Genomic DNA, 15,307 nt, shown 5'->3' with positions numbered 1-15,307 from the left:
TGTCTATTCATGTATCACCGTGGTCCTGCAAGACTGTGTCACTGTATGTCCACACATGTAGTGCAAAGACTACAGCTCAAATTGACTAGAGCACAAGACGTGTGACCAATTATTACTGTGTTTTAAGAATATCTGTGTATTGTACTGGAAAAAAGACAGAAATACTGAGTGTTTGAGCATTCAGACTCTCACAGTCATGTATCTGAGATTAATCCTCCTTCTAATGAGCACTAATGTCACGTCACACCCATAAAAACACAAGCAAACTCCGGACATATATGAAATACATGTATGAGTTTAATGTTTCTGGCATATAAAGATCAGCGCGGGATCTCATAATTACAGCAGTTTTAACGATTGCATTGTCTACAGTCATTTCTTGTCTTCATTAATTTCTAATGAGTATTATGCGCAGGGCCGGCACATTAAAATGTTAAAGAGATCAAGCTGCATTGTAAAATATCATTAATTAAGCGATTAATCAAGCGCAAATAACTTTTACAGCACTAAGTTCTAGATATTTCCAACCAAATCGCTCTTTTAATTTACGGTCCCTTCAAAATGGGTGTGATGTAGTGAGGAGCAAAACTTTTTCACTCGTTTATTATGGGGAAATAAGAAGGTAAAGGGGGAATTCAGAATATTTCAGTATTTAATCTTCTGTAAATTAGGATGCATTTACAGCAAAAGCAAAACTGCAGAGGATGTTAGTCTGGGTTTCTGAAAACAAATATACAAGTTAAATTGCTTTATTGAGTGTTTATTGCTTTAAACAAGAAGCTGGTGGAAGATATCTGCTGTAGATTTAACACACAGACACGCAGTGTCACATATGACTGTCCACAAACCAACAGCGGAGAGCTTGGCTGCGTCTGAAATCACCTACTACTCCAGTATGTACTACATTTGAATGTGACTTTACTACACGACCAGTAGAAAAGTGTGTTCTATATAGTATGAATGCGAGTAGTGGTAATGGAAGACGGACATACAGTACTGCATTTGCCATTCGTCATGATCACGTGACCTACCCGTGTCAGTTTCGTCACTTCCATTTATGAATTCTCTCGCGGTGCATCATGGGATCATTCAGGCATTTCTCGCATACTTTTTTCCCAATACTATGAATTCAGACATACTACTCAGCTCTCATACTGTTTTTAATGTACTATATAGTATGGAACTATGTGATTTTGGACGCAGCGCTTCTGTTTTTCATCTGTTGAGTTGATTAAAGCTGTTGTTCCTAATGAATCAGGGTGATTAGGATGCTTTAGAACAGCGTGGATTATTCGCAATGGTGTAGTACTTTGGATTTTTCAAGAGACTGTGATCGTTTGCAGAAGGTATGAATAATTGAATAATTATATATATATATATATATAAATATATATATATATATAAATATATATAAATATATATATATATATATATATATATATATAAATATATATATATATATATATATATATATATATATATATATATATATATATATATATATATATATATAATTTTTTTTTTTTTTTTACCAAATGATGTTGAACAGATTCAGGAAATGTTCACAGTATGTCTGATAATATTTTTTCTTCTGGAGAAAGTCTTATTTGTTTTATTTCAGCTAGAATAAAAGCAGTTCTTAATTTTTTAAACACCATTTAAGGTCAATATTATTAACCCATTTAAGCTAATTTTGTTTTTGATTGTCTCCAGAACAAACCATTGATATACAATGACTTGCCTAATTACCCCAACATGCCTAGTTAACCTAAATAACCTAGTTACGCTTTTAAATGTCTCTTTAAGCTGTATAGAAGTGTCTTGAAGAATATCTAATCTAATATTATGTGCTGTCATCATGACAAGCCTTTAAATGTCACTTTAAGCTGTAGAAGTGTAGAAGAAATTGGGGAAAAAATAAACAGGGTGAATAATTCAGGGGGGCTAATAATTCTCACTTCAACTGTATATATATATATATATATATATATATATATATATATATATATATATATATATATATATATATATATATATATATATGTATATATATATGTATATATATATATATGTATATATATATATATATATATATGTATATATATATATGTATATATATATATATATATATATATATATATATATATATATATATATATATATGTATATATATATATGTATATATATGTATATATATATATATATATATATATATATATATATATATATATACATATATATATATACATATATACACACACACACACACACACACACACACACACACACACACACACAGTGCTCAGCATATATGAGTTTACCCACAATAACATTTTTAATAGGATGATTTACAATATTATACTTGTGCATATACATTACATTAGTCAGAACTGATTCAGTAAAAATCAAGAGAAACAAAAAATATTTTTTTTGCACTATTTAGCTTGATATAATATTAATTTATTATCTTTCTATTTATAAGGATGTTTGGTGTATTTATTTTAATAAATATATCTTTTTAATAAATCTGTTTTGTTCAATTAGATTAAAATATATGACCTATATTCACTGAGAAAGGGATAGAAATATATTTTTACAAAAAAATGTAAAATTGTAAAATATTTAGGGTGGGGCTATCAGTCCTTTAGGGAGGAGCTATCCGACCTAGGGTGGGGATATCAGTACTTTGGGGAGGAGCTATCAATCCTTTAGGGTGGGGCTTTCAGTCAGCTACGGCAGAGCTACGAGTCTTGCGGGAGGGCTTTCAGTCCTTTAGGGGGCAGAGCTCTTAGGGCCTACTCACACTATGCCATCCGTACCGTGCCCAGGCCCGTTTCCCGGATCGTTTGAGAAGTGTGAGTGCGCTGAATCGGGCTCAAGCACGGTTCACTTGGCCGGCCCTGGCCCGGTTGGAAGAGGTGTGCCTGAGCGCGGTACACTTGGGCTTTGGCGCGGTACGCTTGTGTGTGAGCGCGAAACGCGCCAAAGCCCGAAACCGAAAGCGAGACGTGACTTTTAAGGGACTGTTTGATATGGATTTATTAATCATTCTTACTGTTCAGTGATCGCAAACTGCCGTAGTTTATTAAAGACGCAAACTCCTCACAGCATGCCAGCTGCGCGCCTTCAGCAGATCTCCTCATTCCTGCAGCACGAGAGCTTTGATTGTTTACGAGCGCCAAAAGTGGCGGATCTGTTCGGTAAAATATCTGACTGTGTCCCCGCATCCCTAAGGACTGTTTGGCGAAATATTTGACTGCATGTCACTGCATAACAAACGACTGAAAGGATATAACTAGAGAAATCTCCACTGTGCTGCTAAATGAGAGCGTATGGCAAGCCGTTTTAACATTTAAACCTTGTTCTGACTATCCATAAATATATTTAGAGATATAATTATATATTTTGACAAGTCATTATTATAATTCGACTTGTCAGAATGACAATTAGAGATATCTGCAATTACAATTGTACTAGTACGAAATCAGATTGGAGATATCTGCAAATATATTATGACTAGTCATATTCCTCCATTGACTTCCATTGAAAAATATTTGCAGATATCTCTGAGTTTTGACTCGTCAAAAATCCAATTCAAGATATCTACAACTGTAATTCGACTAATAGTAAATTAATTAGAGATATCTTCAAATATATTTGTAAATATCTCTAAATATTACGAATTAAAGACATCTGTATGACTAGTAAAACTCAGTTAGAGATATCTCTAATTACAATTGTGACGAGTCAAAACTTATTTAGAGATATCTGCAAATATTTTTCAATGCAAGTCAATGGAGGAATATGACTAGTCATAATATATTTGCAGATATCTCCAATCTGATTTCGTACTAGTACATTTGCAATTGCAGATATCTCTAATTGTTATTCTGACTAGTCGAATTATAATTATGACTAGTCAAAATATAATTAGAGATATCTCTAAATATATTTATGGAGTCAGAACAAAGATTTAAATGCTAAAAAGGCTTGCCATAGAGAGCGCTTCTGAACAGCGCAGCAGCGATGACGTAAGCGTGCCGTGGCCCGGTATGGTGTGAGCGCGGGCCGTCGGGGGAGACGGGAGGGGGGACAAGCGTGCTTTGGCCCGGTTCGAGGCAACTGTACCTAGTGTGAGTACGGCCTTAGTTCTTTAGGGTGGGGCTATCAGTCCTTTGGGGAGGAGCTGTCTGACATATTTATATTTATAAATACATTATAATACAAATATTAATTTATTTAGAACAAATGTCCATATTATGAGAGAATTTTTGTGTTTTGTTTTTATCCAGACAAAAAATTATTTACATGAAAGAGTAAATGATTTTGGGCCATGTGTTTTCCCATTATTGTGTGTCTGTGTGTGCCTTTGTCTGTGAGTGTGTGTGTGTGTCGCTGCTACGGCCGAGAGTGAAGATTTAAGGTGATGATTCTGGACCGGCCGTCACATCAGCAGCTCATTCAGTCACGGCAGCTCATTTGCCAGTGTCACCACCATATTGTTCAATACCATTGTCTCAACTCATTTATTTCAGTCAAGGTCTACAGATATAAATAAAAGGAAATGTTACTGGAGCATTTTAACTGCGCGCGGAGCCTTGAGCGATGTAATGCAGCCACATATCATGAAGAGAGCTGAATTTCCCTCTGTCACTGCATCTGATGTGCAGCTCCTTCATATATGTCCGACTCTCAGTCTGCTCGCTACCATTCACAGCAATTTGCCTCTGTTCTTACGTTTGCATTGACTTGTATGCAATTTACTAAATACTTACACCAGCACAAATAGCTTTTATCTCCCCCTGTTATATAACATATATATATATATATATATATATATATATATATATATATATATATATGTATATATATATATATATATATATATATATATATATATATATATATATATATATATATATATATATATATATATGTATATGAAACCTGTAACCATTGACTTCCACAATATTTGTTGGTCCTACTATGGAAGTCAGTGGTTCTTTTGTGTTTAACAGAAGCTCATAAAAGTTTGCCACCACTTGGGGTGGAGTAAATAATGATTCAGTCCCTCTGAACACATCAAGTTCAATTCACCAGATGCATGGTATAAATAGTATTTTCCTCCTTTATTTAACAGACTGCACCGCCTCAAGTGTGTCAGTAGGAAAGCACACTCATGTATGGTCGCCTGAAGCACAATGACTTAATTTAGCTGTCCAGGGAGATCTAATTACAACCATGCAGAGAGAGAGAGAGACGAGGTTTGACTGTGTTTGTCACCTGAGAGCTTCGACCACACTACTGTAACCGTATTTTTTTTATCTTTCTCTCTATATCTTTGAGATGAGCCAGAGTGTTCAAACGTGATTCAAACTAGCTGTGACCCTGCAAAAAATGCTTTCCTTACTTATAGCTTTTGTCTTATTTCTAGTCCAGATATCTAAACATTCCTAAACCAAGAAGCCTTTTCTAGACAAGCAAAAATATTGTCTTGTTTTCAGAGAGATGAGTCAAAATTAAGTGTGTTATTATATTATAGTTTTAACATATTATTTCTCAAAACAGAGAAATTTCTCAAGTTTTTAAGATAGCCGCCCTAAAGAACTGATAACCCCACCCTAAAAGACTGATACATCCGCCCCAAAGGACTGATAGCCACACCCCAAAGTACTGATATTCCCACCCTAGGTCTGATAGCTCCTCCCTAAAGGACTGATAGCCCCACCCTAAAGATCTAATAGCTCTGCCCCCAAAGGACTAATAGCCCCACCCTAAAGAACTAATAGCTCTGCCCCCAAAGGACTAATAGCCCCACCCTAAAGATCTGATAGCTCCTCCTCAAAGGACTAATAGCCCCACCCTAAAGATCTGATAGCTCCTCCTCAAAGGACTGATAGCCCCACCCTAAAGAACTAAAAGCTCTGCCCCCAAAGGACTGAAAGCCCTCCCGCAAGACTCGTAGCCCTGCCCTAACTGACTGAAAGCCCCACCCTAAAGGACTGACATCTCCTCCCCAAAGTACTGATATCCCACCCTAGGTCTGATAGCTCCTCCCTAAAGGACTGATAGCCCCACCCTAAAGGACTGATAGCTCTGGCCCAAAAGACTGATAGCTCCTCCCTAGCTGACTGAAAGCCCCGCCCTAACGGATTGATAGCCTCGCCCTAAAGGACTGATAGCTCCGCCCCAAAGGACTGATAGCCGCATTAAAACCTCCACCAATCAGATCAGCACTTTTGTTCACGTGCACGGAGCTGCTGAAGTTACAGTAAACAGCACTTGGAGGCGCTCAAGCGCAAAACTGAAAATGAAAGTTTAGCTGCGTATTTCTCTGTGAACAATAATCATTTCTTCATTGCTAGAGCTGCTGATGAACCATCCATGCTTGTTCAAGTCACCAGTAACTTTAAACAACAAGCATGGGAACTTCCTCTCCTCCTCTTCTGTGTTACAAGCGGTTGTCGGAAGCTTAAAGTTGTGTAGCGCAATCTAACAATAAGGAGGGATTTTGCATACTCTGCTGCTTGATGCGGTGAGGCAGTGGCGCAGTGGGTAGCACGGTCGCCTCACAGCAAGAAGGTCGCTGGGTTGCTGGTTCGATCCTTGACTCAGTTGGTGTTTCTGTGTGGAGTTTGCATGTTCTCCCTGCGTTCGCGTGGGTTTCCTCCGGGTGCTCCGGTTTCCCCCACAGTCCAAACACATGCGGTACAGGTGAATTGGGTAGGCTAAATTGTCCGTAGTGTATGAGTGTGTGTGTGTATGTGTGGGTGTTTCCCAGAGATGGGTTGCGGCTGGAAGTATAAAACTTGCTGGATAAGTTGGCGGTTCATTCTGCTGTGGCGACCCCAGATTAATAAAGGGACTAAGCCGACAAGAAAATGAATGATGAATGAATGCTGCTTGACGCCAGTGAAAATCAATTGGGTTGACGTTAAACGTTGACGATAAACGCTAACGAAAAGCGTCCCGGTGTGGTCCGTGTACGTTTTGTTCATTTGTTTTCCATTTTCAAACGGAATAAAGGAAATGGAGAAAACGGCCGTTTTTCCGTTTTTCTTTTGCTCACGAGAAAACGAAAAAACGAGATTTTGGCTGGATTTTCGTTTTTTGGTTTAGGGTAGAAAAACGGATAAACGACTTTAAAATTCATTTTACACATGTAGGCGGTGCTGAAACGCCCACTTTCCTCTAATTGGTCAATCAAATCTGCGCTCGTGACGTCACCCTCAAAATAAAAGCCTTACACGCAGGCTTTTAATTATTATTATTTAATTATATATTAACTAAGTTTACATATTTTATCATTTGAACCACACACAGTTAGCAGGCTTACATTCATTGCGTATGTATGAATTAAATAAAAACGTAAAGCAGTATTCTTAGACATTTGTCATTAAAATAAGGTCATAGTTCACTGCCAAGCTTCTTGCTGCTGTGCACCTTATGCTGAGCAAAGAAAGCCATTTCCGAGCTGCACCTGGTTTACATGATTGTTTCAGAGCTATTGTAGGCCTAAATAATAGCCTACTCTGTATAAAATAATAATTTATTATTATTATTATTATTATTATTATTAGGCCTATTATTATTAGTAAAAAGACTCAAATTTTGCTCACGAGAAATCTTCGTTTTCTCGTGAGCAAAAGAAAAACGGAAAAACGGCCGTTTTCTCCATTTTCTTTATTCCGTTTGAAAATGGAAAACAAATGAACAAAACGTACACGGACCCGGTGTGTAGGAGCCTTAAATGTGCACAGCCTTCAAATCAAAATAGAAAAGGATTCATTTTTTCTAAAGTTGGGGTCATTTTCAGGATAAAACAGCATTTGAGTGTTTGTTTCTGCTGTTAAAATGGAGCGCGGGTCATTTCTGCTTATCACTGACACACTGCTTTATTTCCGTCAGAGGAAGCGTTCAGTTCTGTGGCGTTAGATCTTTTGTCTGAGCGTGTAAAGAGTGTGTGAAAGCTCGAGCACTTCACCTGAAACCTGTTTGGATTCACTTTGTTGGTTTAATTGATATTTTGTGAGAAATCTATGCTGCAGACATTCTCAATTAGCCGTGTGGTGACAGTGCTAATTCTGCTGAAAAGCGGCCCAAAATGCCTGCCAATACGCGCACCTTCATTCCAGCAGCGGTATTGATCAGTGTGTGAATGCAGGACGCGTTTCTTTGTGTCGCGGTGTCGTCCTGTGGCAGACTGATATTGGGAAAGACACTTTACTGCATTAAAGCCTTTTACAGCGTGGAGAAACTCTCCGGAGTCCAGGGTTTTTTTCCTTCAATGTTGTAAAAGTGAGCTGACAGATGCAGAGGCTCCGCGGGACGGACTGGGGAATCGGGATGGGTGTCCTGCATGAATGTTTTGTCTTTTGTTTTTATAATAATGTATTTATTTATTAATTATTATTATTTATTAATTTGATATTTTTCATGTAATTATAATATTTATTTATTTGTTATTTTATTAGTTTTTTCTGTTTTATTTGTAAAATGTTTATTTTTTAATTATTTATATAAGTGAATTAAAAATTAATTAAGACAGAAAATTTATTTTTTATTATTGAAAAATGTTATTCTTTAAATTGGTTTTATTTGATTTCGCAATTATTTATACAATTATTTATGTACTTTTATTTATTAACTATAATGTATTTATTTATTTATTTTTCATTTTTAAAATATAATCTTAATTTGTTTAATGTATTTTATGCATTTTTTATTAATTGTTTCTTTCAATGTTGTTATTTTATTTTTCATGTAATAATTTATTTATGTATTTTTTATAAATTATTCTTTTTAACATTTAAATGTAAATATCTTTAGTTTATTTATTTTTATCTTTATATAATTATTTGTTTATTGTTATAATACAGTATTTAGAAGTTATTTTATTTATACATTTTAAAATGTTTTTATTTTATAATGTATTTATTTTGGTGTTTTTATTAATTTATATATTTGTATTTAATAATTTCATAGTTTATTTGTTAATTATTTAATTTTATTATTCATTATTAATTATATTATAATATGTTATATTATATTATTAATTACATCTAATTATTTTATTTCTGTATTTTTCTATAATTTTTATAGAAAAATATTTAAAAATGTTTTTGTTTAATTAATTTTATTTTCAAAATAATACTTTTATTTTATTATTTATGTTATTTTATTTATTTTTGTATTTTTATCTTTTTCATAAATTTTATAATGTATTTATTTATTTATTTATTTAATATTAATATTATAATAATATTTTAATATTAAAAATATTTTTATTTTATTTGTTTAGTTTATTTTTATACATTATTTATGTTTTTTATTTTAATATTTATTTATTTATCTTATTTTAATTATAAGTGTATTTTATTTATTAATTGTACAATGCATTCATAATTTTATGTATTTTTCATAATTTTTATTATTAAATATTATTATTATTATTTTAATAATAATAATAATTATGAATTTTATTTATTATTTTATTTATTATTGTCTTTTTATCATTTTTATCTATTAATTTGATATTTTTAATGTATATTTTATATATTTATGTATTTTTTATTTAATTAGTTTTGTTATTTTATTGATTAATGTGTTTTAATCATTTTATTTAGTAATTTTATAATGTTTCTATCATTTTACTTTATGCAAGTTTTATTATTTTGTGTTCAAATTTAATTAATTTTATTATAATGTAGTCATTTCTTTAACGTTAATTTTTATTTATTTATTTATTGACATATTCATATTATTTTAATTAAATTTAACAATTTTTTTAAACAATTGTGTTTGTAATATATATCTTGTTGTCAAATTCAATCTTCCAGTGCTGAGTTCTGCCTGCAGACGCCACGCAGAGCAGGAATATGAATGTCAGATATTTATGAAAGTTCCCTCTGAACGCAAGGTCAGCCCACAGACAGACGGCGGCCATATTGAAATGAAGCCGCAGCGGTGACTGATATACGGACGAGCGGAAGCAGACCCCTCCAGAAACCCCGCCGGCCACGCGCTTATTTATTTACTGCGTGTTTTGCACTGATCTCATAACACTGTAAATTACCAACCGGTCAAGGTTCCTTTCTCAAGCGCGAGACCACATAAAGCACATGATCTATAAGACGTTTAATCCCAGAATCACACATGATCTGCCCATTTCCATATATCACCTTTGTAAAGGTCATATTTTAAATACAAATCACATTCAGCAGTGGAAGCGTGTGAATTATGAGCGCTCATCATACTGTACGCTAGTACTGCATTACGTCTATTGATGCGCTTCAGACAAGACGGTCTGATTTGAGCACAGTAAACGTGCACCGCGCTTCACCCTCGTCTCTCGTACAGAGCGCTCCCTTCACTCTCCACATTGGGAATGAACTGATTACACGGATGAGATCAAAAGCTGACGAATAAATGACTAATTATGATTAATGCTGCAAATGCTGTTTATAAACAAATAAATAAATCAATTAACCAGCTACATTTGAAAAGAGATGCTCTTCTGCAGATCCATGAGTGCTTATTTGAGTGACTGTTGCCTTTCTGGAGCCAGTCTGGCCATTCTCCTCTGACCTCTGGCCTCATCAAGGCATTTGAGTCCACAGAACTGCCGCTCACTGGAGATTTCCTCTTTGTCGGAGCATTCTCTGTAAACCCTAGAGATGGTTGTGCATGAAAATTTCAGCAGTTTCTGAAATACTCAGAAATCAGCCCGTCTGGCAGCAACAACCACGTTCAAAGTCTCTTAAATCCCCTTTCTTCCCCATTCTGATGCTCACTTTGAACTGCAGCAGATCCTCTTGACCATGTCTACATGCCGAAATGCAGTAAGCTGCTGCCCTGTGATTGGCTGATTAGAAATGTGCATTAACGAGTGGTTGGACAGCTGTACCTAATAAAGTGGCCGGTATGTGTATAGCCTATGTTCAAATTTTGCCATGATAATAAGGCTTATTTTGAAATCAAAAGGACACTGACGAGACAGACAGAAACAGTCGGATAGAGACAGACGGCTTGTGGGTCATGCTGTGTTTCCCTGGAGAGTGTGTGTTGGAGGAAGACCCTCACATTAATGGCAAACAAGTGCTTTTCTTTTAAGGCCAGTGGAGATTTCTAACCTTTGGCTGACATGCAGGAAAGGTCAATCCATCACATGCAGTGCTGAGCTTTAGTGCTCCGTCATGCTTAAACATACTGCAAACACACTCCTGCATTACACCATCCGCCGCACATGTGACCAGGCCAATGGAGAATCCAGTGCTTCTCTATGGAAAATGAGGAAGACAATCAGAATCAGAATAAAGCCTTTGAATAATCCTTTGAAATGCTGTAAAAGTGTCTGTTTAACAAAATAATTATAATATAAAATGTATATAATTAAATATAAAATAATTATAATAACACAAGTTTACAGGAGGGCTGATCATTTGCAGGTCTTCAGCTGTATTTACGCACAAGTGGCTGAATATCATACAGTGGTGTGTGTGAATGTGGGCCTGATGTTGAAGCTGCTCTGCAGAAGGCGATGGAGTGATGAGTGGTGTATATGTGTGTGTGTGTGTGTCTCTGCGGGACATCCAGCGTCTCTGAGGACGTCATACAGCACTCACACACACACACACACACACCGCTGCATTTCTGAATGTGTCTCCATCTGAGCAGGTAAAGGTCAGCTTCAGCTCCTCTGCTGACCGCAGTAATGCACTATCAACACTGTTAGCTCTTCTTTTGTTCTGGGTTTGACTCGCGGAGAATGGAAGAGCTGGTGAAACATGGACCCTGAATGCAGTGGTAGGACGCTCTGGACACATCAGTGTTATTTTAGTATTGAGCTGATGGTTTACTTTTTAGATAAAAACAGCGAATCAGTTTATATGCTGTGTAAATATTTGAAGTCAAGATTTATTCGACCCTCCTGTGGATTTTTAGTTTCTTAGATTCAGGAAATTTTCACAGTATTTCCTCTAATATTTGTTCTTCTGGAGAAAGTCTTATTTGTTTATTTGGGCTTGAATAAAATTAGTTTTTAATTGTTTTAAAGCCATTTTAAGCTCAATATTATTAGCCCTTTCTCAGTGCTAAGTTGCAGCTGGAAGGGCATCTGCTGCATAAAACATTATGCTGGAATAGTTGGCAGTTCATTCCGCTGTGGCGACCTCAGATTAATAAAGGGACTAAGTTGAAAAGAAAATGAATGGGGTTTCAGCTGGGGCGATGAAAAAAAAACTGAAAAATTAAAGAACAATAGCTTCCGGAAATAAACCGTAAAAATTACACATATTTTTTTTACAGTGTAGACAGACAGACAGACAGACAGACAGACAGAGAGACAGACAGAGAGACAGACAGACAGACAGACAGACAGACAGACAGACAGACAGACAGACAGACAGACAGACAGACAGATAGATAGATAGATAGATAGATAGATAGATAGATAGATAGATAGATAGATAGATAGATAGATAGAAAGACAGACAGACAGACGGATGGATAGATAGACAGATAGATAGACAGTTAGATAGATAGACAGATAGACAGATAGATAGATAGATAGATAGATAGATAGATAGATAGATAGATAGATAGATAGATAGATAGATAGATAGATAGATTGAAAGACAGACAGACAGACGGATGGATAGATAGACAGATAGATAGACAGTTAGATAGACAGATAGACAGATAGATAGATAGATAGATAGATAGATAGATAGATAGATAGATAGATAGACAGACAGACGGACGGACGGACGGACGGACGGACGGACGGACGGACGGACGGACGGACGGACAGACAGATAGATAGATTGAAAGACAGACAGACAGACGGATGGATAGATAGACAGATAGATAGACAGATAGATAGACAGATAGATAGATAGATAGATAGATAGATAGACAGATAGATAGATAGATAGATAGATAGATAGATAGATAGATAGATAGATAGATAGATAGATAGATAGATAGATAGGTAAATATATACATGTGAGAAACAAATCCTAAATATAATGTAATATTTGTGTTCATGAATGATGCTGTTTAATAGTCTTGCCCTCATCATGAGTGACAGCAGCACTGGAACACATCTGTTATGTACAACACCTCTCATGATGATCATCTTATTTCAGTGTGGTGTGAAATAAGCAGACACGGCTTTGAGTACGACTTAAGAAAAGAGGAAGCGACACAGAGAGCTTTGTTAAATGAACAGTGTTATTGTACAGCGTGGCCAGACTGATATACACAATGAGGAGAGAAACACAGAAGCCTTCGTCACTCTGACATGTTGCGGACGCGCTTCTGAGCCCGACTTCAGCAAATAAATAAAAGACAACATTTACAGATATGAACATCGGTCCTTCATAAACAGCGGACGCTCACAGCAGACCATCATGAGGATCCAGCGTCTCAAGAGTAAAAAAACAAGCATCCATCACACTTTACAAGAACACGTGATGTCAACTAAACGTTACTTTAATATGAACTAATGATGAGGCACGCGCTAATCAAGAGCTAGCTTTACAAAAATCGAAGTGTCCAGTGTTTATTGTGTCACTCTTAAGGTGAATAATTAATCTGCTCAAGTTAATCCACTGAAATGAAATGTGTTCTGGTTATCTTTAATCAAAGTCTGAGCACAAAGTCCTTCTGTTGATGTCAACCTGAGGGGTCCAACCAGCATAGGCTGGTTGGCTGGTTTTAGCTGGTTGAGCAGGCTGGTTTTAGAGGGGTTTTGGCCATTTCCAGGCTGAATTCCAGCTATTTCCAGCCTGGTCTTAGCTGGTCAGGCTGGGAGATGACCAGCTAAGTCTAAGAACCAGCTAAGAACTCATGTTGTGGTTAAAGTCAGCTCTTGATTAGCGCATGTTTTAACAGAAGTTCACAATAACGTAACGTTCAGTTCACATATTAGTACATTACTGTTCGTGTAGTCTTATTGTAAAGCATCGAAATCTGAGCTGATGGTTAACTAGCGGCGGGTCTCTCGGTGATGAATGATGAGGTAGCTATATGTGAATGTTGCATATCTGTTCATTACCGTCCAGTTGGAGATGTTCATAAATCATGGTGTTGGTGGTTTGGCGTGATGTTGTGGTGGAGATGTGCACTACTTTGGCATGATTTCTCTCTGAATGAATCCCTGTGTCCTGCTCTCCTCTTCAGGGTTTCTGGGAAGAGTCTCGGATAATTTACTGAAGGACAGAAACATTTACTGAATGTTTCCTGAAACTGTAGAGACACCATTCAACTAATCATAATCCTCAGTATATGCTGGTAAATTATTAATTGACATGGGTGAACTACCCCTTTAGGCTGATATATATATATATATATATATATGTATGTGTGTGTGTGTGTGTGTATATATATATATATATATATATATATATATATATATATATATATATATATAAATAAATAAACAAATATATATATATATATATATATATATATATATATATATAAATAAATAAATATATATATATATATATATATATATATATATACACACACACACACACACACACACACGCATACATACATACATACATACATACACACATATATACACACACACATACATACACACATATATATATACAACAGTTATGTCTGGTTCTCGAATCTGATTGGCTGATAGCCTCCGCCCACATAGAGTGACAGCAGATCAATAAACTCACTACAGTTTGACCAATATTGCAGCTGTTGGACAACATCATGTACTTTTGAGGCTTTTTTTAGTTTGGAATATATTTGTTTAGATTGTGACTATGCAGTTTATTTTAAAGGATGGTTTTTTGTTATATATTTATCATTGTGGAGATTCAGCGAGTTAGTCAGCGGCCATCAGCCTGTCATACTGAGCAGAGCAAAGAAGCTTAACGTTTCACTACAAGATGGCGTCAGAGACACATAATAAGTCCTTAGAGGAAAAAAACTCAGCCTAATTTCTAACTACAGCTGATTAAATCATTATGATCCTCTAAGTCGATCTCTCTTCTTTGTATGCTGTAGTGCTGTATTTATACTCTAGTAATCTGCTAATGTTTGCTTTGCTTTGGCTTTTTCGGGGATAATTATTGTGATCTCTCGATTGCAATACTATGAAATACTGGGAAATCTCTGTAGGCTGATGGCACTTCATGTCATGTTCAGCCTTATAATCTTAAAATGTGAGCAAAATCGGCTGTTTTGTCATCACTTCAGACATTACGCTAGAGAATCATTCAAACACTAGCTCTACAGTCACATGGTGCAGTAGTAGCGGTTTCTGCTGTTCTGACAT

At 35.6% G+C, this 15,307-nt stretch overlaps 1 protein-coding gene and 1 long non-coding RNA gene across 5 annotated transcripts in view; one reads left to right on the top strand and one right to left on the bottom strand.

The window, feature by feature from the left end:
* The window catches only part of esrrb (estrogen-related receptor beta), a 158,244-nt gene that overhangs the window by 30,488 nt on the left and 112,449 nt on the right, over positions 1-15,307 (bottom strand). For 2 of the 4 annotated variants that reach the window (XR_015512513.1, XR_015512514.1), the window contains exon 7: positions 11,133-11,279. Coding sequence is in view for 2 of the 4 variants with exons in the window: in XM_087288899.1 (XP_087145025.1) it covers positions 11,200-11,279 (80 nt within the window). In the remaining 2 variants the exon portion in view is untranslated. Of the gene's footprint in view, positions 1-9,597; positions 11,280-15,307 lie in introns of those variants that run through there. The other 2 variants (XM_087288899.1, XM_087288898.1) reach the window with 1 other exon arrangement.
* Positions 13,179-14,998, top strand: LOC147840083 (uncharacterized). The gene is made up of 3 exons (XR_015513945.1): positions 13,179-13,716; positions 13,768-14,381; positions 14,629-14,998. It is a non-coding gene; the product is annotated as an uncharacterized LOC147840083 (long non-coding RNA).

This window comes from Danio rerio, chromosome 17 (assembly GCF_052040795.2).
Source record: "Danio rerio strain M-AB ecotype USA chromosome 17, GRCz13ab, whole genome shotgun sequence".
Classification (NCBI taxonomy): Eukaryota; Metazoa; Chordata; class Actinopteri; order Cypriniformes; family Danionidae; genus Danio; species Danio rerio.
The sequence above is the reverse complement of the archived record's forward strand: the minus strand, read 5'-3'. Positions and strand labels throughout refer to the sequence as shown.